Genomic DNA, 25,319 nt, shown 5'->3' on the forward strand with positions numbered 1-25,319 from the left:
GCTCGAATTCTAAAATAGGCCTATATATTTAAATAAGAAGTTTTATGGGAAATGCTTATTTGAACAAAATGATGGATGTCAGGTTGCTTATCAAATAAAATACATCTTGCCATGGTGTAAAAAAGGTACGTTGGGAAGGCAAATTCAATTCGACATTGTTATACGCATGTCTACGTAGTTCACGCTATTTACAGGGAGGGGGCACTAGCGTAGGCAAACTCTTAGCTTTGACTATCAAGCCTTGCTAAATCACCGCTCTCTCCAAGGAAACAAAAACAATATATAATTGGGTTGACGGCGTGCTACAAGCAGAGACCCTCTCTCGACAAGACAACGCGTGAGTATCTCCTCTTTATGTGTTCAGGGCAAAAGCTGTGCAAAGCGACTATTTTAAACGCGACTGCCGTGCTGTGAGTATTTCCCCTTTTGTTTAGCGGTTAAGGCCCCTCTGTTTGGAACTTGAAGGGGGGCCATGTTGTTGAGCCACTCAGTGTTTGCTTCATGTTTTAGCTCACACAACTTGGCAATAAGCGTGTGCTAGCTCCGAGCTATTTGGGTTTATTAGGCGTGTGTGCATTCAACCAACGCTTTATTACGAACCAAGGAACATTTACGGCTTTTCCATCGAACAGGTGAGCCCACACGCTACTGTAAGACAATCGTGAATTCACAAATGTAACTTTGATCGCCAAACCAATAATAAACAGCAGGCCCCGCTAGCGTTAGCTTTTTAGCTGGCTGCTAATGCTCCAGTGAAGTATCACTTGAGAACAATAAACAAAAGCGATATCAGCTAGTACCGACAAAGACGTGCACTGTAACAAACATACAATGCAACACATCAAGGAATTGCTAGCTATTAAACATTTGGAAATATAAGTAACGTAAATAATAAGTCAAAGCGGCTAGGCTAGCTTGCTTGTTAGCAACGGGCTAGCAGGCTAGGTTAACATCATTAGCTTGATTGAAGGCTTGCTTGCACATCGGTTTGTCACATCGACTAGTAATGTTGGATATATCAGTGCAGCTAGTCAAACATTACCGATGGTTCTTGCAGTGGGAATACAATACCCAATGTTATGCGATAACATCGAGTGTTTTTGCATCACTAGTAACATTAACGGTAGCGTTTCGTTTGCCATGATCACCAGCTAACACTAGCCTAAAGACAACGCTAGCTAGCATTCATGCATCAACATGCTAGTCAGTTACCTGTTTTGTTCTTGCCTTACCCATTCGTGAATGATTAAACCGTCGAAATTAGACTTCCCATTTTATGTAAATGCCCAGTTTCATCCGTCAACTACATTTTGAAATCTTGTGCAACATAAACTATTGTTATAGTCGTAGCACGAAGTTAGCATCTCGGGAATTAGTCATTTCCCGGCGAAGAAAATAAGTGGTAGCCTACCTGTTATACGTGTAGTAATCTTTTGGGTGAAAACTTTCCCTTTAATCTTTTATAAAGGTGTACTTTTACTCACAATAAATTCAGCAATAACGCCCACATGTTTTACTTGCAGCATTTTATTTCCTTAAAGCCTTACTGTATATGGTAAACTGTCAAGTGTAAATTGGTGCTACATTGACTTTATATAAATAAAAAGAAGGTACTTAAACCATATTACTGACTTATTTGTGTCAGACTTAAAGTCTATTAAAAGTAATGTTATTACTATGCAGAAAAGCACAAAACGGGGATGAAACGAGTCTGAATAGCCATGTCAACATAACAGTTGTTTGTCTATCTTTGTTTTGTATAGGCTTTACCGTGGAATGAGCGTTCCATGCAGCATCCTAGGTATGAATGACGTGGCCTGGCAGGAGACAAGAGGTGGGATGCTGCATGCAAATGGCGCTCCTGAGTCCGTAGGTGTCAGAGTTCACGTTGGAGTAGCTGGACAGGCTGCTGTAGTCCCACATTTACAGGGAATGGAAAGGGTTGTTCACCCTACCCCGGGTACCCCGCAGCCTCCACTGAGTGGACGGTCTCAGGATGACGCCACCGTTGGATACTTCTTTCAGAGGCAGCCCGGGGAGCAGCTTGGAGGTTGCACGCCCAGCAAGCATCGCTGGCCAACTGGTGATGCTAATCATGTTGATCAGGTAAAGCATTTGCACTTAGTGTTACATTATTTGATTTAATTCATGTCACATGCTCTGTTGATCCGTTATGTTTTACACCAAATGCCAGACATTCATCAATAACCATCAATATTGTTTTATTGAAATTGGATCTCTTGATCTAAAATCACAGGCTTTTGTTGGTAGAGGGTAATGCTTTAGGGTGCAGAATCTGTCTCCGATATGCCAAGGGGTTGTTCTACTTTCATTAAATATAAAGGACTTCTACATGCAAAAAAAAAAAAAGGGGTTGTTGGTTAACCAGTTAAGCCCTGAGCCTGTTTTTCAGGTTTCAGGCTCGAAAATGCCACTAACACAACAAATGATATATCTTCACTTCTAAAAGGGGTAAATTAATAATTATTTTTCTCAAAGCAAGGTTACATCTGTGAGTTGGATGTAGAAGTATCAGAATCAATATAGATGTTTTTATTTTAAAGTAAATTCAGATGGAACATAGTAAAAACATGTAAATTCTAATGTCCACCTAAAAAAAAAACCTTTACTTATAGTGAAAACCACCCTTGCATGATGGGTTAGTAGACTAAAAGCTTTAGGAATCCAAACTATAACATATAATAAGTACCCTGTATCAAGATTGATGCAAAACAAGTGAAATTTGACCTTTTTTAGAGAGATTTAGAAAAATAAAGTCTAAGCGGACTCACCTCTGGGTAATTTGGGAACCATCGGTTCCATTTGAACTTTTTCACTGTAAAAATCATTTTATTACTTTGAATTATCACTATAGGTATTCATTCCATCCAAATACAACTGTTGTGAAAAAAATAATAAAATAAAATAAAACATAGGCTTACTCTTACAGTGAGCCACTGAATTAGCCCCGAGCGAAAAATGCTAACCTATTACTGCACCGAAAATCACTCCTCGCTCCCTTATTACTTATCCTAGCTGCACATCCAACACATTGTTTATGATCGCAAGGAGACACAGAATCTAACGGTGCCCATCTGAACAGCCCAACACTGAAAGATACAAACTCGCGACGTTATCAACAAAAACGTACATCAAAACAAATGGCGCTAGCGCTAATGCGCTAGGCTAACAATGACTTACCTTCCTCGTTGTCTGGTCTAAACTGGTCTTCAATGGCATTAAAACGATAAAAACGATGATGTAGTTAATCCATAGATTAATATCCAATGGGGCTGTGTCCCCTTTGAAATGTTCTGATAATCTATAAGCAATAAAACTGCAATTCTGTTAACTGCTGTCCGCTCCGTCCGCTCTGGGTCCTGCTGCATTTCCTGCTTCGTTACGTTGTAAACAATAAATGAAGTCGGCTGCGTAATGTGCTTACGCTGGCTGGCATTCTTTATACTTTACGCAGGACCATATCTCTGGAACCCATTGGTCGATTCGTGTGATTTACACCTTTTTCTTAACCATCAGAACCAATAGAATCGATGGGCAGTTCCCAAATCTACGTAAACATTACCATAGCGGACGTAATAGAGAAGCAAACGAAGCATATCTGAAAGTGCAAGCCTGGACGGCAATACTTTATACCGAGTATATTGCCATAAATATGATGATTGATTATCAGTAAAAAAATCTACGTGACACAAAGACATTGGATTAACCTTGAGATACGTTTTTATTCCGTTGAACACAACTTTTGATCACAAATCAAAAAAGGTAAGACGTAATTATTGTAATATTTTTGGAACCGGATGTTGTTTACTTTCTCTTTTCTGGCTGATAGCTCCAGGAATTCGAGGTCTTACAGTGATGACATTACATGTGTGGAATCTGTGGAGTCTCAGCTTTAAATCGTATATCTTGTTTGTGCAGTTAAGATAGTAATAAGGGCATTTCTACCGTGTGTTGTGTGTAAAAAAGCGTTAGCATTAGTTAGCATTTTTTCGCTCAATGCTAATTCAAAGGCTTGGTATTACTCTTGTGTTTTTTTTAGCTAACAATTGTTCTTATTGTCAGTTAGCGGAGTTTCTTACCTTTAAAAGGGTATGAAACATTAATAGTTTCATAAATGTTAAGAAGCCCTGAGACATGTGAGAAAAAAAAAACTGTGGGAGGGGTCCACTGGGGGGACCTTCGGGATTAACTGGTTAAAGAACATTGTTGACAACTGGCAGGTTCTATTGACTAAAACAGTCAATTGTATTTGTTGACAAAAAATCAAATGGAAATATTCACTACAGTTGAGTTGGTGCCTTATTCATTCATTAATTTGAATTTATATTAGGTACGATCCAGACGTATTCAGGCAATAATACATCAAGAGGAAAGGACTGTCGGTCCAGTAGGTCTTCTCTGTAGAACACTCTGAATACTACCGCTACCAGCCAAATAAAAAGAATCGAGGCGTCTTAACAAAAAGGACTGAGTATTAGTTTCTCCCTGCACACTTTGGTTGAGAGGTGCCGTCAACCCTGGACAGATCACCAGTCCGTCACTGGGCCACCACAAGACCCAGGTGTGTTAGGGCAGCAACAGCATTGATTGTTAAAAAAATGCAACCTTCTCATTTGCAGAAGGCAAATCTAGTCAGACCAGAGCTTTGTCCACTGTTGGCACAGCTGCAGAGTGACTGTCGCTATGATAACCAGTAGGGATGCAGGATATTGGTTTTTTGAAACCGATACCGATAACTTCCTGCTTCTCAAGACCGATACCGATAATAATATAATATATATATTAAATGTACTGTAGTTTTTGCACACCTGTTGGTAAAAAAAAGACTAGTAGTGAGCAAATGACATGAGCATTACTACTATGAACAAAACAAAGCCAAGAACAGTTTTGACTCTTCAAAGTGACCATATTTATTTTCCCAAATAAAGTTCTTGCCTTTTTCAAAAGCCCCGGTGCCTTTGCAGCTGGCTTTGGATTCGCCGCAGTTTTGCAGCGCAGGCGTCTTCGTACGCTTTTAACACACCATCGTAGCGATGGCGATGTTTCAGGTGACTAATCAGGTTGGAAGTATTATAGCTCGTTGCCTTTTTCCCTCCTCGTGGAACGTCTGCATTTGTTAATACAAATAGCAAGCGAACTATCTAACTCTGAAACTTTGAAATAGTCCCATACTACCGATGACATGTTTGTTTACTGTCCTGGCTTTACAGCCGCACACCATTTACGTCACAGCCAGGCATGAGTTAGGGAGCGCTGGATTTGTGAAAAACTCCCCTCTTCCTAAACCACTAATACCACAGTACTGGCAAAACGGGAGGAGCCGAGTGAAAAACAAGCGCCCCTCATCCCAATCCACCCACACCGCAGTATTTTTTCTTTTTTTTACCCAAAAAATATATTGTATATTATCGGGGCTATTAATACTTTTATCGGGTTTATCAGGATGACGTCATAATTCCTAATATCGGACCGATAATTATCATTCACCACTAATAACCGGTCTAACTTCTAATACCTCTCTACCAGAATTGAACAGCTCAGTGTTTTGGCATCTAAACAGTTTTGAGATTTCTTTCTTTGTTGCACAAACTTCACTTCCTGCATTGACTTTGATCTTCTTACTGGTACCTGTAGCGTCACATCCACCTCACTTAACCAACATGAGTTTAGGCTATAAAAAGACAATGCTGAACATTTAAAATAAGTTAATGTTTTTTTTTTTACATTGCATTTAGCTGATGCTTTTATCCAAAGCGACTTATATAAGTACATCAGGTTTCATAGAGCAAAACAGTGCTACTCAACTGGCTATAGATAAGCCAGTCCTTTATTAGTATATAAGTGCTCTGTTAGCAGTTCTTTGTTAGTAATTCTATCGCTCGTAAAGTATGTTTATTAGGATGGACTAGACTGGAATTATTTCACTAGCTCTATCCAACCAAAACCCAACCAATAAGCTAGTAAGAAGGTTAAGGGTTGATATGTTTTTGTGATTTAAAAGAAAAGGATCTCTCTTTACAATTTTAATCTATTCTAACACTTATTTCTGGCCAACCTTCTAATTATTGAGACGCATGCCATGGGGCCGAGAGATAAACCCATGTCAGGTCCATTGTATGCATTAATAAGGGCTTGTTGAAAAATGTTTCGGTGTAACCTGTTTTCTGTGTTGTTTTTTACAGCTGTGTCTGTCTGGGTTCATGTTGCATTACATCAGTTTTTTGCCTTAAAATATGACCCTGCTTATCATATGTAACAGAATCAGGGTGGTCCGGAGGGAAAATAAATTGGGCGCAGCTCTTCTGTTTTGTTAAGTCCTTTCAGTGTTCTAGTGCTATGATTGTTATCTTGACATTTAAACATCCAAATTAGTTCCAGCATCATCAGCCTCAGTGCAGAACAATGGCTCATTCAGTTTATGAAAATCCTCCTGGATCTGTACTCTGGTGATTAGGATAACTTATGGAAAGCTAATTAGGCTTACACATTTAGAATTACACATTTCAAAGGAAATGTGGATGTATTGTGGCCTATTTTATAAAGCACCTTGTTGAAATCCTCAGTATTGAACATGCTGGCTGAGCGGCCTCTTGAAATATTCTGGTTGTTTAGTTTTTTCTCACAGAACCTCGTTTTTTTTTTCAGGGTAAAATTGAGCACATACCAATTGCTACTTATTGATCAGAACATGTCTTTTTTGTCTCCTCTTATTTAGTGCTTAAAGCTTTTTGGTTACAGTCCATGTTTTCTTCCTTTGTCTCAGGTCCGTGCTGCAGATGAAATGAACTACGACTTCCAGGCTCTTGCTTTGGAGTCGAGGGGCATGGGAGAGGTAAGAGGTTTTCCTCCTAACGTCTGTCTATATTCAATTACAGTACCGGGGTTTTTTTATAGAAAAATATAGTATGAGGGGGCTAACGTCAGTTCCAGCCAGAATTACGAGCCCGCCCACTTTCGGGTGAAAATAATGCATTACAGCGAACTGGAAAATAATAGATTCTTCATGTCTTAAAGCTGCCGAGTCATATATTGCTCCTCAAACAACAAATTAATCCAGAGTTATGGTTTCGTTACTTCCTCTACAGAAAAAAAGGACAGTAAAAGAAACAATCTTATTCCGAATTCACAGTTTAAGTGTAGGCCTTCTGCCTGCCACTCGTCCGCCGACCGGCTGGACATCCATCCCCTATTTATTCGGAGTTCCGTAAAAACAAAACTGTCAAGGCCGTCTGGCAGTCTATTTGACACGGGGTTTTTTTTGTTGGAGTAAGTACATAGTTTTTGACAAACCGAGATATTGTTTTCTGGCATCACTTTAACATTTTACTGGGGAAATTGACATTTTGTTATGAGGGCCCCCCTGTTACACGGTTTTGACAACCCTGCAGTACAGCTTTAAATCAAAGTAGGAATCTGTATGCACCACTCTCTTTTTCTTGGCTTGAAAGTTAACAGTAAGACATTTGTAGGTGGCTGCCTTTACACACATCAGATTGGGTTGGACAGGGCCCTCCAGTGTATTGCAGGGATGTTTTTCTTCATGATCTCTGCAGCCACAATAACTGTATATAAGTGTTCATAATGAAGGGAGATTTTTGATTGAGTATTAGTAATGGGAAAATGTTTATCCCTAAACATCAGATTTTAAATAAACTATAGTTTGCATATTTTACATATTACATGGCATAAGACATCTTACTTACTCATTTCAAATGTCTACAATTTACTTGTAGCATCTGCCAGCAAAAAAGCTCTGGGATTCTGATGAGCTGGCCAAGGATGGAAGGAAAGGGATGCTTCTTGGAGAGGAGTGGAGGGACAATGCATGGGGAACATCACGTGAGTGGCTCCTATGTCTTTATTGTATTCTCAAGTAGCTATCATTTCAAGATCAAGAATTCATTTCATGGCTGAAAATAGCACCACTGATCACCTATTGACTTTGACTTTCACTGTTGCATGACTATGACTGGGTTGTTTACCCAGATTGGTTTATGTACACGACTATTACTATGTCTGATCACAGCTTTTCATTCAGATCATTCAGTGTCTCAGCCAATCATGGTGCAGCGGCGACCAGGCCAGAGTTTCCATGGGAATGGTGATGCCAATTCTGTGCTTTCACCTCGCTCAGAAGGCGGAGGCTTGGGGGTGAGCATGGTGGAGTACGTCCTGAGCTCTTCTCCTGGGGACAAAATGGACGGTCGCTACAGGAATGGAGGCTATGTAAGTTTAGCTTTTTGTTTCAAAATGGGGCCATCTCTTACTCATTAAAAGTTATTCCCTTGGAAGGCAAATAGTCTTAACCTTTATTTTTTTTATTTTTTTTATGAATATAGGGTGGAGCAGATGTTGATCAAGATGGGAGAGAGAAGATTGATGTACAAGAGAAAGTATCCCCCTTTGAAGAGGACAAGAGCCCAGAGAAGGTGGGAGATGAGAATGATCCCGCTAAAGCAAACGGAAGAGGTCTACTAAACGGCATGGACAGAGACTGCAAAGATTTCAAGTATGTTTGTTCTTTAATCGTAACTCAAATGGCTATCCAATGTGATTGAGATGTAAATTCGTTTTTGAATCCTCATCTGAAGCTCTTGTTTTCGATTATCCTTCCATTTCAAGCCTAAACATAATAAAATTGTCCAAATAGGCAAGTTAATTTAAATATAAAAGCTAATCGTCTTAACAACTATAATAGACCTTCTTCCTAAGGAAAAGTTTCCTTCTAATTTGGTATTTGTGCTTCTTTGGTTTTCCAGTCTGACCCCTGGAAGCCGCCAAGCTTCCCCCACTGAGGCTGTGGAGAGAATGGGTCCCAGTCAGCCAGGTATGGAGATGATGGCACAGCACCACCAACATGTCCTCCAACAACACAACCCCGCTCAGAACAAGGGACCTGAGGACTTCCAGAACCAGGAACCCCAGAACATGGGAGGCATGGAGCAGCAGGCCGGAGTGGAGTCCCTCCAGTTCGACTACGCCGGGAACCAGATTCAGGTGGACTCCTCAGGAACTCCAGTAGGAATGTTTGACTACAACTCTCAGCAGCAGGTTGGTTGAATCTCACAACACATCCTTAAAGAGAGATGATTGTAAGATCATTCAACAGATTGTGATCCTTTTTCTTGTTTTCTTATTTTATTTGGTCCAGTTGTTCCAGAGATCAAATACCCTCACGGTGCAGCAGCTCAGTGCAGCTCAGCAGCAGCAATATGCCCTGGCTGCAGCCCAGCAGCAGCATCTGGGTAAGTGGGACTGTGCATCTTCCACAGTGTGCTGTGTAATATCGTTCAACTACTTTTCTGTCTCTAGAGATCTGTTTTCAATGCTGCATATTCACTTGATATGGAAATATAAAATAATTACTGTTCCACATAATACGCAGCTGGCCTTGCTCCCGCGTTTGTGCCAAACCCTTACATCATTAATGCTGGCCCCCCTGGAACCGACCCCTACACAGCCGCTGGTCTGGCAGCAGCAGCCTCGCTTGCAGGTGATCATACAAAAACAATTTTCAGCCTTTTTTGAGCTCTTAAGCCTTTTGTCTTTGACGTGCTCTTCTGTTCTGATTGAGTTCAGTTGATCTGTATGTAACATCACCATTTCCTTCAGGCCCCACAGTGGTCCCTCCACAGTACTATGGTGTTCCCTGGGGCGTGTACCCGGCCAACCTTTTCCAGCAGCAGGCTGCCTCAAATGCCAATCACTCAGCTAATCAGCAAGCATCCAATCAGGGACAAGGGCCAGGCCAACAACAGGTAAGAAGTGGATTTGATCAGTGGGTTGTTTTGCAAAGGTGGCCCTAAAAAGCACCTGAATGACGAGTTGCACCCAGATGAAGCTATCTCCTAAACACCACTCAAAGCTAGTTAGCGCAGATTTATGCAAGTCTGGTTTATGTCATGACTTTGAAATGCGCTCAATACGTCAAGCACGGATTAGTTAACTTCACACTCAAGAACATGGCCATGTACAGATGGACTATAAACAGGGGTGCACATAACTTTTTTTAGTGAGTTACTCAGATGAGTACCAGGAGACAGCGTTTGGTACTTACCCCACACGAAGCGTGGTCCTCCTCAGTGTCTCCTTCACTGTCCTCTATTTACACTTCTTGCATGCTAGATGATGAAGATGATGAAGATGCACCTCCCTGTCTCTTTTTAAGCCTCCGATTTGCTTTCTCCAAAACTTGTTGCCAAAACTGTGAAGTCCTTGCATTTCCTGAGGCCAAGTTGAAGGATCAAATACTAAGAAATGATCACATGACTTGAAGTCATATCTGATTTCAGATGTGGGAAGTTACTAAGTACACTTATTCAAGTACTGTACTTATATGATATTTTTACTTTACTTGACTTTGATCTAATTTGTAAAATTAGCTGCAGCTTTGAGAACACTTTAATGATCAATCATTACAAAACATATCATATATATTATTCTGAAATGGACCAATCTGCACAATGACTACTTTTGGTACTTTAACTATATTTTGATGATAATACTTTTCTAATTTTACTTGAGTAACATTTTGAATGCAGGACTTTTATTGTAACAGGGTAACACTCTGGTACTTCTACTTTTACTCAAGTACAATATCTGAGTACTTCTTCCACCTCTGTCTGATTTCAAACTATTCCATTAACACCCTGAGGAAGTTTGCAACTGTGTGTTTCACTCCACTTTGTTGTAAATCAAACTGCAGCAGCTTGACCACAGAGCGTGAACGTTGTGATCAGCTGATTTTGCGCAGTTCTCCAGTGTGTGCGCGGGGCACAGAGTGTGCGCGGGGCACAGAGTGTGCGCGGGGCACAGAGTGTGCGCGGGGCACAGAGTGTGCGCGGGGCACAGAGTGTGCGCGGGGCACAGAGTGTGCGCGGGGCACAGAGTGTGCTCGGGGCACAGTGTGCTCAGGGGAGTCTCCCACTGCAGCCAGGGAGCGAAACGGCAACGTAGCTGCTTAATGTCTTTGAGTTTTTTGACACGTCTCGTAGTTTACTCCATTGAGTGTTGACAAGAAACACCTGTAGACGAAATATGTGTTTTATTTTTGATATTTTGAGGTACGCAAAGGCGCGTAGTGACACAAGTGACGTTACGCAATTCAGATTTTTGCCGCGCATGCGTACCCGTTATGTGCTGACTATAAAGGTCATGACAACCGAGCTGCACATGTGAAAGTATATTATATTGAGATTTAAATATTATAGTTGGAACAAACGAAAACACTGCCACTGTTTAACTAACTTCAAGATGGCTGCCCTCTTCATTAGACAGATTTCTGGGTGTGGGTTTCTTTAAATTACATATTGATCATATGCTGTTCAGCTTAAGACTTAAAATCATATATGATCTTAGATTATAAATTCAAGTGCAGTTCATGTCAATATACAGTTCAAATTAGTAATAACTGTCTGTATTTATCTTCCTGTCCTTGTGTTAAAAGTGGTTTTGCCGCTATTGGAAACAAATTGTCGCATTCCTCTGTGCACCAATCAGAATTGAAGAAGATTTGAATCAAAATGTGATGCCAGTTTGGGGGTTGTTTGTTTATGTTGCTAGGCATTTGTCAATCAGAACTGCTAGAACCAAAGCCACACAGTCCTGATGAAGCAGATTAGCTCAACTTTACCATAAAAAGCTAAATATGGTTAAACTCTGCGAGTGCCTTTGGGGAAGCTGTAGTTGTGACGATGTCCTCCCCGTCCCCTCCCAGGTGATGCGGCAGGGAAACAACCAGCGGCCCCTCACCCCGGGGCAGGGACAGCAGAGTCAGCAGGAGTCTCTCGCCGCAGCAGCTGCCGCAAACCCTGCGTTGGCGTACGCAGGTATGTCTGGTAAGTACACTACTACTTACAAATACAATACAGCCATATACATTTAACTTCACTGCTAGATGTAGTCATTTTAATTGTCTTTTAAGTATGTTTTGTATTTATATATATTTTTTTTGGTTTTATGTTCTTTAGTGTCTTAAAGTTGTTTCATTTGTAGTAACACCCTTTTCATGTTCTTCATCTCAGGATACCAGGTGTTGGCCCCTGCAGCCTATTATGACCAGAATGGGGCCCTTGTGATGGGCCCAGGTCGAGCTGGCCTAGGTGGTCCCGTTCGTTTAGTCCAGACTCCTCTCCTCCTCAACCCTGCAGCAGCAGCACAAGCTGGTGAGTACTAGTCCACCTGTCATCCTTTTCAATATGTCTATCTACTCCTCCCTGCTCTTACTCAATCAGTACCACCCGGGTCATTCTGCCCTCAGCTCTCCTTGTGCCCCTCACACTCTCCTCTCTCCGTCCACCAGCAGCTGCGGTGTCAGCTTCTAACTCCGGTAACAACATGTCTGGTCCTCCAGGCAACGGGCTGTACCGCTCCATGCCTCAGCAGCAGCAGCAGCAGCAACAGCAGCAGCAACAGCAGCAGGCTCCCCCACCCAGCGGCGGGCTGCCCTCCAGCTCCTTCTACGGCTCTGGATCGGTCCCCAACACTTCTCAGAGCAGCTCCCTCTTCTCACACACCTCCGCTGCACAGCAACAGAACTCCTCCCTGGGTTTCAGCAACACCGGCGGCTCGCTCGGCGTCGGCCTGGGCTCTGCTCTCGGGGGCTTCGGCTCCTCTGGTCAGTAACTTTGCCACAAGCTAGACAAGGATAAACTTTACTTTTAGGAGTCTGTTTTCTCACACTGTTTCTGTTTTTGTTTTTTTGCAGTATCAAGCTCTACTAGTAGCAGTGTATCTCGCAGGGACTCCCTGCTGGCAAGTGCTGACCTTTACAAACGCGGCAACAGCAACTTAACTCCCATCGGCCAGCCCTTTTACAACAGCCTGGGTTACTCCTCTTCGCCCAGCCCCATTGGCCTCACCCCAGGTCACTCTCCACTCACTCCTCCACCCTCTCTGCCCTCCTCTCATGGATCCTCTTCCAGCCTTCACCTAGGTATGCCTTATATTCATTCATTATCTAATGTTTTACATTATTTAATTTTTACTTTATCTCAATATTCATTTTTTAAACGTTTCTTTTGACCAATGTGTACACTGTTCTAAAATGAATAACAATCATGGTCAACTGCTGTCACCACTACAGTATCCGCTCATCCTGTTACCCTAGGTGGCCTGACGAATGGCAGCGGCCGCTACATCTCTGCAGCGCCTGGAGCTGAGGCCAAGTACCGGAGTGCCGGCGGGACGTCCAGTCTCTTCAATTCCAGCAGCCAGCTGTTCCCTCCGTCTCGGCCCCGCTACAGTCGCTCTGATGTCATGCCGTCCGGACGCAGTCGCCTACTGGAAGACTTCAGGAATAATCGCTTCCCCAACCTTCAACTCCGTGACTTACCGGGACACATGGTGGAGTTCTCTCAGGACCAGCATGGATCCAGGTGGATAAGATATTTCAGCTCTTTGGCTGAAAAAGGCATTGTAACTCTTTTACCTTGCATTGTGTCTGTACCAAAATCTGACAAACATCTTTTCCTCTCATCTGTCTAGATTTATCCAACAGAAGCTAGAGAGAGCCACTCCAGCTGAGAGGCAGATGGTTTTCGGAGAGATTCTGCAAGCAGCATACCAACTGATGACTGATGTGTTTGGGAACTATGTCATACAAAAGTTCTTTGAGGTAAGGACTGGTTTTAAAGTCGATCTATATCTGAACAGATACAAGACCAGAGATTTTCTTGAGTATGTGTACTAAATACTTTGTTTTATGTGGTGCAGTTTGGGAGTGCAGACCAGAAGCTGGCTTTGGCAACACGTATCCGTGGACACGTCCTTCCCCTGGCTTTGCAGATGTACGGCTGCAGAGTTATTCAGAAAGCCCTGGAGTCCATTTCCTCTGACCAGCAGGTAATTGTAAGTGAGATGATACTTTTTTTTTTAAACAATGTTCTTGCTAACTATTTATTTATTTTGTTATCATACGCCAACATGGGGACATTTGTTAAAATGTTCCCCTCCTTCCCCTAACGTCTTCTCTCCAGAGCGACATTGTCCGCGAGCTGGATGGCCACGTGTTGAAGTGTGTCAAGGACCAGAATGGCAACCATGTGGTGCAGAAGTGTATCGAGTGCGTCCAGCCTCAGGCCCTACAGTTCATTATTGATGCCTTCCAAGGACAGGTGCGTTCAATATATAGATGGCATTGTTTTATGCAAGAAGGTAATATGAAAAAGAAATGAGCAGATCAGATGTCAGTTTAACATGATCCTATGACATTAATTGTCAAGCAATAAAACAATCCATTTCTGTATGGAGTGAAGGCATTACTTTTTTACAATCACGGTGTTAAAAATAAATACTAATGGTATTATTGCATATCATTGTTTTTCTAAGCTAGTGCCTTCTTTTTTTTGGTTAGTAATAAAGTCCATCGCCACCTTTTACACTTTTTCCAATTTCTATGGATACCACAATATTGTGAAGTAAATATCTGATATTCAGGGTTCTTACGGTCATTAAAAACCTGGAAAAGTCATGAAAATTCAAAATGCTAATTCCAGGCCCTGAAGTTTTGGAACAGTCATAGAAATGTAACTAAAGTTGCATCAAATATAATGTATATTTTATCTAATCGCCGAAATAGTAATACTATAATGATAATAAATACTGTATAGTCAGGGCTGCACATAACTGGCGCATGCGCACCTCCGCCAAAAAAAGAGCACTGGGTCATTTGAAACAAAGCGCATTTGCGTACCAACATTGAGGGAGAGAGAGAAAATAGAGGAGAGAGAGAGAAGAGAGAAAGAGAAAGAAAGATAGAAAGATATTTGCGAGTTGCATATGAACTCAGGGCCGGCCCGTAGCACTGGCTAGATGTTCGCCTAGGGCGCCAGATCTGTGGAGGCGCTGCGCTGGCAGTTCTGGGAGGGAAAAAAACATTTTGACCGTTGGGGCTCATCCTAATTTTCGGCCTTGATGTAACAATATTCATAATTAAGTAAATGTAACACCCTTTTCACCCCGGTTACACGTTTCATTTGCCCTGTACGATGGGCGCTGTAAGTGATGAAAATGGGGGATGTTGGCTTATCTGGCGCCCGCAGCTCACAGCCAAAATGCGAGTGAGCGAGGGAGGGTGCACCGGTACCAGCGCTGTTGTTATTAGAATCTGGTGCCGTGCTAGCTGCTCTAACGGATATAAGAAGAAGATGTTTCTACAATAATGTGGAGGGAGAGTCCTCTCCAGTCAGACTGAGAGGCTGATAACTACAGCTCAGTGAGGTAAAGTCTAAGTTCAAACGGTTTGGTCGCAATTTATGTAAACACATATTTCCAAGGCACTCCTTTATAATTATTGGGATAAACAGGTTTGAAATCATTCCAATGTATACTATAGGACAGTAACCAAAAATATCCTTTAAAACTGGACAGATAAAAAAAATGCATAAATAAATAAATGTTAAGGTAAAATAAGATATGAATGAACAACACAAATAAAATAAGTTACATTCATTTGTTATTGGCTATGGTAGGTTATTGGTTATGTTCACATACTTATTTGATTACATCCACTTGTCTAAGATGACAACAGAGACTTTCGACCCAAACCCAGATGTTGACTTGTGGATGCAAGCAGCTAATCACAGACTCAACCAGAGAGGAAGTAGTAGGCCTACATCATCAGCTACCATGTCTGACAGAGAGGAAGACAGAGAGGAGAACAGTCAGGAGGGGAGTGATGATAGCTTGTAGGATTACTGGTCGTGCTAATATTGTCTTGTGTTCACCTCTGCATGTGTGTTCTGTGTTCACCTCTGCATGTGTGTTCTGTGTTCACCTCTGCATGTGTGTTCTGTGTTCACCTCTGCATGTGTGTTCAGTGCCGTGTGTCTGGCAAATAAAGTCAAGACCCCCTCAAAAGTTACGGTTTATTTCATTTTAAGGATGAGCACCAAGCAACATCTCCAGGTGCTCCTTTGAGAACCAGGGTAAAAAAGTTATGTGCACCCCTGTATATAGTAAAGAAACTTAAAATGGCATTTAACTGACGAGGTATTTTGCTGGTGAGAGATTTTAATTGCTTTAGAGCAGAGGTGCCCAGTACGTCGACCGCGGTCGACCGCCGGGGCAATGCTGGTAGATCGCGAGTCATTCATAAAAAAAAAAATCCAGCTCCGTTAAAATAGACAAAACAAGTTTCGATCCCTCCTCCCTGCCACTTAATTCAGGAGTTTACTTGATTGACAGAAAAAGCGACCTATCGCTTTCCAGTCTGTTAACCCAGAATGCAAAGCGATACAAAATCAGTCAAGTGCCGGGAAAACTCAAATTACGTTAAAGAGACAAACAACAAAATGAGTGCGGGACCGAGCAAGAAGCTAAAGACAAACCACTTCCACACAGAATGGGAGGAAGAATATTTGTTTGTGATGTCACATTCAAAGGTTATTTGCCTTATTTGTAAAGCAAGCGTCGCTCTGCCAAAGAAAGGTAACGTGGAGAGGCATTATCGGAGTGTTCACAAGGCATATGACAGCGACTTCCCTCCAGTAGCGAGTTGAGAAAGGTCATGTATTATTGCTACACAAACATTATCTCGCAGTCTTACGGCCCGTCCACACTACAGCTTGTCTGAAGCTCGACCAACAACCAATCGCATGAATCTCCCGCCCCTGACACACAAGCAGCGGTTTGATTGGCTAGAGCTTGTACTGGCATATGATTTGATTGGCTGACGCTTCCACCGAAAGCTTCAGAAGCTTCAAAAGTTGAACATTGCTCAACTTTTGCAGCCTGAAACACCAGGAAAGCTCCGCTCTGCTTCCCATAATGCAGTTCGGCGAAAAGTGACGTCACCCCATTCAAAGTGAATGGGCAGACATGTTGGAAACCGTTTTTGAAGCTGTCGAAGCTGTAGTGTGGACGGGCCGTTAGTGTCGCCAACTCGTTTCTAACATGCAAAAAGACAAACAAATGCGTCTATGGTCGGTGTATTTTTGATCTTTCCAATCGAGACGAGATCTCTCTCTCCCCCGTCTGTGTGCGAGGGGGCGGGGCAGTTTACACACACGCAGCTGCTACATGCAGCAACACACGGCGGGGATGGCGGAGAGAAGCGCTCCAAGGTGTGGTTAAATGTTACCCGTCTCGATGTGGACAATGCTCGTTGCCAAAAGTGCAATAAGAGTTTAGCATGTAAGGGCGGTAACACGAGCAATGTGTCTAAACATTTATCAAAAGTGCTCCACATTCATTATTTAACACGATTTGTTAAAACACTGTTGTTTCTTTTGATGTGAAATATTATTTATTTAATTTAAATAAAAACCATGTTAGTTTTGTTCACAATTTGTTAATTTAATAATGTATTTTTGAATCAAGTATTCATCTTTATTGTCTTCATCGTTAGTTTCCACATGCCTAAAACAACCTCAAGCTAAATCTAAAAGTTGATGGCTAAATAAGAGCGTTTGAGAAATTGTGCAAGGCATACAGTAATAGTCCGAATAGTCGATTAATCGTTTCATTAATCGATAGATTAATCGATTATCAAATGAGTCGTTTGTTGCAGCCCTATTGTAGTTATTGTTATTCAGCAACCCTTGCAATTTGGAATTTTGTTTTTGGTTGGTAGACCTCGGTGAGCTGGTCATTTCAAAAGTAGCTCACCAGCCAAAAAATGGTGGGCACCCCTGCTTTAGAGTGTAGAAGCTAGTAAGCCTATTTGATTTGTTTTAGATAGGCACAACATGTTTCATATGCAGACCTTATTTTCCTTTTCCATGTTAAAATAAACCATTTTCAGTGGTACCGCTGAGAGTAATTTTTTTGGTCATGGAAAATTAGGTAACGGTCATGGAGAAGTCATTGAAAATCATTGGTGAAAAAGTGTATGAACCCTGGATATTGATACAGCTGTAAGCTTTTTAGTCCAGTCAAACGCAGCGTTTATACTTCAGTCGTGCTTTATTTTTATGAAATGACCTCTATACTGATACCCTTATTTGTATTTCCTTTGGCAGGTGTTTGTGCTCTCCACACACCCTTATGGCTGCAGAGTCATCCAGAGGATCTTGGAGCACTGCACCCAGGAGCAGACTCTGCCCATCCTGGAAGAGCTGCATCAGCACTCTGAACAGCTGGGCCAGGTGAGCACATCTGTCTCATTTCTAAGTGAACCTAGATGTGACAGATTATTATTGATGTGTATTTGCATGTCTTCCTTCATGTTTGAGCATTTCATATTGTCAGCTTGTCATTGTACCTGTGTTGTCAAATGTAAGGATGAATGTATGTATACTGTTAGCTGTCATTACATCTGATGTATGTGATTATTTAAACATCCACCCTGCCCCCTCACCTATTCCATCTAGAAATATCAAGGCGTATCATTGGAGATGACACCCAAAACATATTATACAGTGTCCCGCGATGCACTGTTCAAGGTCAGAGCAACTTGCCTCTCTCTCTCGCGGATGTCCCTATGCTCCCTTCCTCTTTCCCTTTTTTATCTTTTGTTGTGTAAAGAATCTTATTTAACATTTTAGATAGTTTTCCAACTACAGGCCTTCTTCTAACCCACTGAGCCGCCTCTTTCTCGCCTTTCTCTCCTTCTTGCTTTATGCCTCAGAGGATTCAAAAGACACACCTGCTGTCTGATGATCCCTCTCTTCTGCCCGAAGCATCCATCATCAATCTGGTTTTTTTTATCGTCTTGATTTCACTGCTATTGTTTGATAGAAGAATTTGAAACTCATAGGACAAGTAAAAGATTCATCTTACCGCAAGAAATTGGCTTAAATTAATATAATGCAGGTTCTTGTTAAAACAGATTGACAGGAAATGGATTTGAAGGCTACCAAATTTAAAAGTGGTCTCATTACTACCCAAAAAAACTATTAATTTAACACAATCAAATCAGAGTGGTGTTATTTGTTGCTTGGGCAGGTGAGTTCTTGTCGCACTAAAATAACACCATAACTGTCCATCACCCATTCCTGAAGGGGCAACGATGCTGTTGGTCATGTTTGATCATCAAACCAGCAGCATCTGCTTTGTCTGATTTTCCGCAGTGATGACGATAACTTTTTAAGTAAGATCCAAATGGGAGTGTCACTCATCGGTCTATCGATCGCTCTAGAGATGCATGATTATCTCGCAAAGAATTTAAATCAATGTTAAATAGTGTTGCATGAGCATCAATCGCAATAAAGGGTGTTGCATGGGTCCTTTTATGATTTTCTTCTTTTTTTTTTATATTGAAATGGTTTTTCACCCTGAGCTCACACCTCCACTGCCTCCTACAGGATCAGTACGGTAACTACGTCATTCAGCATGTTTTGGAGCACGGCAGACCAGAAGACAAGAGCAAGATCGTCGCAGAGGTTCGCGGAAAGGTTCTTGTCCTCAGCCAACACAAATTTGCAAGGTAAGTTGTCTTGTTTTTAATGTAGACACTTTGAGGAGGTGTACCTCGCAGTGAAACACGTTCAACTTGTATTGTCAGTCGTATAGGGGTGCAACAACTAATCGACTTAATCGGTTAAAATCGATTACCAAATTAGTTGCCAATTAATTCAGTCGTCGATTCGTTGGTGACGTCAATACGTGTGTTTTACGCGCCGTTAAGCTCCAACGTTATTGGTCTTTTTATCGGTACTGGAGACATTTAAAAAAGATATGTCATGTGTTATTGCTACATAAGCATTATATCGCAGTCTTAGTGTCGCCAACTCGTTTCTAACATGCAAAAAGACAAAACAATTAGTCTATGATGTATTTTCGACCTTTCCAATCCAAAAGAGAGATCTTTCTCTCCCCCGTCTGTGTGCGAGGGGGCGGGGCAGTTTACACAAATCACACCTCATAGCATGCAACACACTGCGGAGATGGGAGAGAGAACGCGCTCCAAGGTGTGGTTAAATGTCTCGATGTGGAAAATGCTCGTTGCCAAAAGTGCAATAAGAGTTTAGCATGTAAGGGCGGCAACACGAGCAATTTGTCTAAACATTTAGCAAAAGTGCACCGCATGCAGACGGAGGAATGTACCGGGTTCGACTGTCTTTCTAGCAGCTCTGTAGCCCCATCCACGAGTAACGTTTCCACGTCAGGTGTTATGTATGCTAGCAGCAACACACCGAGTTAACTACATGATACAAACATGGGTTAATGATTAGAGGTAACTGAGTTACTCTTTATTTTGTTAAAGTTTCAGCTATTCTGTTTACAGTTCTGTCATCACATTATTTAATACGATTTGTTAAAACATTGTTTCTTTTGATGTGAAATATTATTTATTTAATTTAAATAAAAAGCAATTTTAATTTTGTTCAAAATGTGTTTAGTTAATTTAATATATGTATTTTTGAATCAAGTATTCATCTTTATTGTCTTCATTGCTAGTTTCCACATGCCTAAAACAACCTCAAGCTAAATCTAAAAGTTGATTGAGAAATTGTGCAAGGCATAATAGTCCGAATAGTCGATTAATCGATTATCAAATGAGTCGTTTGTTGCAGCCCTACAGTCGTATGATAATTCAAAAAGCAGTAATAATTATTCAGCCTTTCCAACAATGAAAGCATCCACCATGACGGACAACGGCTGTGTAACTCTTTCAGCACAGATGATGAAACGGAAGCGTTTCTCTTTCTTTTGTCCTTCAGTAACGTTGTGGAGAAGTGTGTGATCCACTCTTCGCGTGCGGAGAGAGCTCTGCTGATAGATGAAGTGTGCTGCCAGAAGGACGGGCCCCACAGCGCCCTGTACACCATGATGAAGGACCAGTACGCCAACTATGTCGTCCAAAGAATGATTGACATGGCAGAACCTGCTCAGCGCAAAATCATCATGCACAAGGTTGCTAAACTACAAATCTGTTTCTCCATAAATACAGTGTACCAATGATTTTAAATAAGTACTTTACCTGTTATGCAATAGAACAATAACTACAACTTACTCATTTCCCCTAACTGCAAAACAATGCGAGGGTCTGAGCAACTTGTGAAAACAAGGTTTATGGCCTTATACATTCCCTCCAAAAAGGGAGTATAGAACATCAAATATATTTTATTTGATATCTTCCTGTATTTAATCCATATTGTATGTGTTTTGACTCTTTCAAATGTAGTTATTGACTTTTTTTACATTAAACCACACTGACTATGAGCTAGGGTTATTTATTTTTTGATTGTAAGAAATGCCTGTAAATTATGGTGTTCTGACCAAAAAGATCTAAAATATTATATTCAAATATTAATTTGTTTTCCTTATTATCATAAAGTTATAACACATAAGAAACTGCAAATACAAAATCTGGCTTTTATGGCCTCAGAACTGAGCTAGATTGATTTAACTCAATAATGAATGGACTAATGGTTTCTGCTCTGCTGACCTCTGCGCCTTCTCTCCCTTCTCAGATCCGGCCTCACATTGCCACTTTACGTAAGTACACCTACGGAAAGCACATTTTGGCCAAGCTGGAGAAATACTACATGAAGAGCGGCTCTGAGCTGGGTCCCATCGGTGGCCCCACTAACGGCCTCATGTAGTCGCGTCGACACCCTGGGCCCCCCCGGAGAGAAGCGGAGGACTACGAGCCCCAAACCCCCTGTTCTGTGAGAAATGCTCCTTAGCCATAGGGGTTAGCCTTTGACACCCTCTGTTATCCCATTTTTGGGGGAATTACCAAAAAAATTAAAACACAGACAAGTCAACTTCACCTAAGAACGCTGTGACAACTGACCCCTGCCGCTCTGCCCCCTGGTGCCGGCCCGTCCCTCGGCCCCCGGGGGCGCTCAGTCGGCAGGCTGATTCTTTTTTCTTTTTTTCCGTTCCTGGGTAAAGCACAAGCCCATTGTTAATGATGTAATTGATGTATTTGACTGGTTTTCATATTATCTTGTACATTTAGTTTTTTACCTTGTAAATTCTCTGTAGAAAAAAAACGTATACACATTTGCTGAAATTTCCAATTCCTACAATTAACACCAGCAAGTGATTTTATAAGGCTAAACTGAGTGATCCTTTTAAAAGAAGCAATTCCACTTGTTTTTGTAACCAGACTTATTATGTCAGCTGTTCTAATGAGATCTAGGCAATTGATGATTATATTTGTATATTCTCCCGTGCACAGTAAAAGTGTTTTCCCATGCCAAAGCAGCTGATGGGTTCGTTTTCAGATGGCACTACATAGTGTGGAAGGATACAACCCACAGGTGAATACGATGAGTCCTGTGCCACAGTGAACCCGACGTCTCTTAAGACCGCAGTGCGAGCTCCGCTTTAGGGATTGGTGCTTCAGTGTAGGGCGGTGTTTCCCAGTGGTGGCTTTTTCCTGCCTCCTTTCCCCATCGGGGGCGGGCGTTTTGTTTACCCCAGCAGCTTGTAGTCTGCCTGATGTAACTATCTGAACAGTTTCGGTACTAAATATTACAGACTGACCAACCTGAGCTGCTGCATCCACTGAGCCTCATCCAAGTGATCACTCGGGGTTTATGCAAAACACGAAAGCTACCATTTAACTTATAGAAGCAGAGCATGAGGTTTGGTTGTACAGCGGGGCGTGTAACCTGGTATAATCTTAACAGGAAATGACCGTAGTGAGGGAGGTGGGAGGGGGGGCTTTTTGTGGGTTTAGTGGGGTGGGGTATGTGTTGGCATGCTGTGACAGGTTTTAATCCTTGGAATGGTTTTTTTCTTTATCATGTTTTGTGTAACATCTTATCTGTCTTGTACTTTGAGATGAACACTGCCCTAGAAACGGTATCTTTATGTACTGAATAATCATCTCTTGCGTAGAAGTAGTTTAGCGATGTATAGCATCTTTATGTACGAGTAAATTGTTGCTTTTGGGTAGGGGGCTTGAAGCGACGATGGGATCCCCACCGCCTAAAGTCAGAGTAGAGTAAAAAAATGTTGTGAAGTGAAGCTTATCCCAGCTTTGTACATCTGAGGAGAAATGAACTAGAAGTAGTGGGAGGAGTTGAAGAAAGGGATGCCGAAGGAACCTTTTTTTAATGGTTCTGTTTTTGTTTTTTAAAACCTTTTTTCATTTGGTTGGGTATGCAAGTGCGTTGGTGGAGGCTGGTGGGGCCATCGAAAGCTATGCGATTTACCTGTAATGCTCGTAGTGACGGCTTCTTTGCTTCAAATGAATACATGTAGTATATGTGCAGTTAATAAGTGTAATGTTATTAGTTAATTGAAAAAAAAAACGACTAGTCGTGGTGTTTGACAGGCCTTGCTCTAAATTTGTAGTTATGCTTTTATTTCGTCTGTACAGTTGTACATTTGTAAACGTTTATGCTGTAAATGGGATGTCTTTTACACTTTTTTGGGGAGATGAAGGCAAAGATGTGCATTTTGATGTGTGTATATTCATCACTCCTTTCCCCTTGAATATAATGTATACAGTTTTATTTGATCAAGTGTTATTTTAAAGGAAAAAAGAACTTTATGGCTTCACAATCTGGCATGGTTTTTGTTTTTAATCTGTTATGGGGAAAGGCCAGCCTCTATTTGTACTGGAGCTGAAACATCCACTGTTAGTCTTTCTAAAGTGTGACAGTTTAAAAAGAAGAAGAAAAAAACACTCTGTACTAAATCTGAGGCTGCATTTAGTCCTCTCTGCTACCATGGAAACTTCACAGGATATGACAAGAATTATTTTTGTACAGAAGAGTGCTGTATTTTGGAACAGCTTCTACCTTGTAAGCAAAAGCAATGTAAAATATTGTCAATTATATAAATATGAACATATGAGTTTTGTCACACTGTCAAAGTCATGTACATTTTCAGGTGGCCTTATGTACATTTCCAGATGTTAGATGAAGAAAACAAACTCATTTTTGGAAGCAGAATTGTGACTATGTAATGATTAAACTGTTCTTCTAACATTTGATCTGCATTGTTGTGTTTTTTGTTCTCATGTTTCTTTAAGCCTTTTTTTATCTTGTTTACAAATGTTTGGAGTTACTCCTGATAATAATCTGTGTCCAGATGGAGAAAGGGTCAATACATCTTCAACTGGTTTTAATATGTACTCCACTAAATGGTAGGCCAATCACAATATAACTAACACTGCCTAACTTGATGCAAATTCCTATTCCAGGGTGTCCGCGGGGTATTAAAAGTTGATAAATCAATTTAGCGAAAATTAAGTCTATTAAAAAGTATTAAACGGCATTTTCCAAGGTATTAAGAAGGTCCACAGCAACGACAACATGAAACACCCTTTAATTTACTGCAACAACATGTCGGGAAACCCCCTCAAGGCGGACCCATGCATAGCGCGCCGTAAAATGCTGCTTCTTGTTTTATGTTTCGTTGGGGCGCCACTGATGGTGACGAAAGCTGGTTCGAGGGGCTCACAGACTCTAGAATCGCCACTGTCGATGGGGATCAAAGCTGTCCGGTCCCACATGCTAAGTAATAGCCAGAAAGCCGCGGCGTTTAAATCCCGACTCTCCCGATAGCCAATCCGTGCCTCCCCTGACTGCACGTCGCTGACACACACCGCTGCAGACTGCAGGGAGCAGCAGCGGAGTCCGGCGGATGCTGCTCCTCCAAGGAAGAGACACACGTTCACTAAGCCGAACTATATCCGGTTACTGTGATCTGCTATTTTAAAGTAAAGTCAACACATATCGACCCTAAATATAGTCTCTATTAAGAACGAGAAAAGTGTTAACATATATCGTTTTTTGTTTTATCTCTTGGGAACAATGCCTACATCAAATACTACTTTATAATGATTTCTTTTTCTAATAAACCTTGCATTGGGTTAGTCACACAATTCATTCTCTTGCGCTTTGTTCTATCTGAATTATAAGGAGTTATCACAAGCTGTTGTGCTATCTTACAATCCATACTGTATAGTCAATGTGAGGTAAAGTGTGTCGCCAATGTAACCGGTTAGAACTCAAAGTGGCGATGAGGTCTTAAAAATGTATGTAATGGTCTTAAAAAAGGTCTTAAAATGTATTACATTTGACTTCAGGATTCCTGCATATACCCTGTATTCCTATTAATGACACGTAAACAAATGGTCCGCACTAATGGTTGAAAAAAAACTAGCCTAAGCAATTGTTAGGAATATTGACCAGTGGTAATGCATACTGTTTACATCATTTCGCTACTCTACATTTTAATTGGTTGTAGAAGTTGTATAATTAATAACATTTAAATGAGCTGATTGTAGTCAAGGGATTTCAATTGATTGTAGTACAAATACAGCTGCATCCAAATCTTGTGTAATACAACTTTGCATTATTGAAATTCAGACGATATTCAGACAAAATGTACCATTTAAAAAATACTTTGCATTGTTTTACATGAAACTTCCCAAGGTATATAAGCCC

At 41.3% G+C, this 25,319-nt stretch overlaps 1 protein-coding gene across 25 annotated transcripts; it reads left to right on the forward strand.

Moving 5' to 3' along the window:
- Positions 1-81: 81 nt before the first annotated feature.
- pum2 (pumilio RNA-binding family member 2) lies at positions 82-23,860 on the forward strand. 25 transcript variants are annotated; one of them, XM_034232108.1, is made up of 23 exons: positions 82-337; positions 1,764-2,106; positions 6,785-6,853; positions 7,755-7,860; positions 8,060-8,247; positions 8,361-8,530; positions 8,781-9,072; positions 9,164-9,266; positions 9,407-9,514; positions 9,634-9,779; positions 11,738-11,858; positions 12,045-12,185; positions 12,281-12,637; positions 12,728-12,955; positions 13,106-13,397; positions 13,507-13,636; positions 13,735-13,869; positions 13,998-14,135; positions 17,982-18,107; positions 18,333-18,404; positions 19,266-19,387; positions 20,625-20,817; positions 21,378-22,017. In XM_034232108.1, exons 2-23 carry the CDS (start codon positions 1,777-1,779, stop codon positions 21,507-21,509), a joined length of 3,699 nt encoding a protein of 1,232 aa, XP_034087999.1. In that variant the 5' UTR covers positions 82-337; positions 1,764-1,776; the 3' UTR covers positions 21,510-22,017. The 25 variants fall into 25 exon arrangements, with proteins under 25 accessions (XP_034087999.1, XP_034087943.1, XP_034087918.1 ...); XM_034232052.1 differs by lacking the exon at positions 82-337 and adding an exon at positions 392-410 and having other exon boundaries at positions 13,130-13,397; positions 21,378-23,860; XM_034232027.1 differs by lacking the exon at positions 82-337 and adding an exon at positions 392-410 and having other exon boundaries at positions 11,738-11,849; positions 21,378-23,860.
- The last annotated feature ends 1,459 nt before the right edge of the window (positions 23,861-25,319 follow it).

The sequence above is a fragment of the Gymnodraco acuticeps genome, unplaced genomic scaffold (assembly GCF_902827175.1).
Source record: "Gymnodraco acuticeps unplaced genomic scaffold, fGymAcu1.1, whole genome shotgun sequence".
Lineage (NCBI taxonomy): Eukaryota > Metazoa > Chordata > Actinopteri > Perciformes > Bathydraconidae > Gymnodraco > Gymnodraco acuticeps.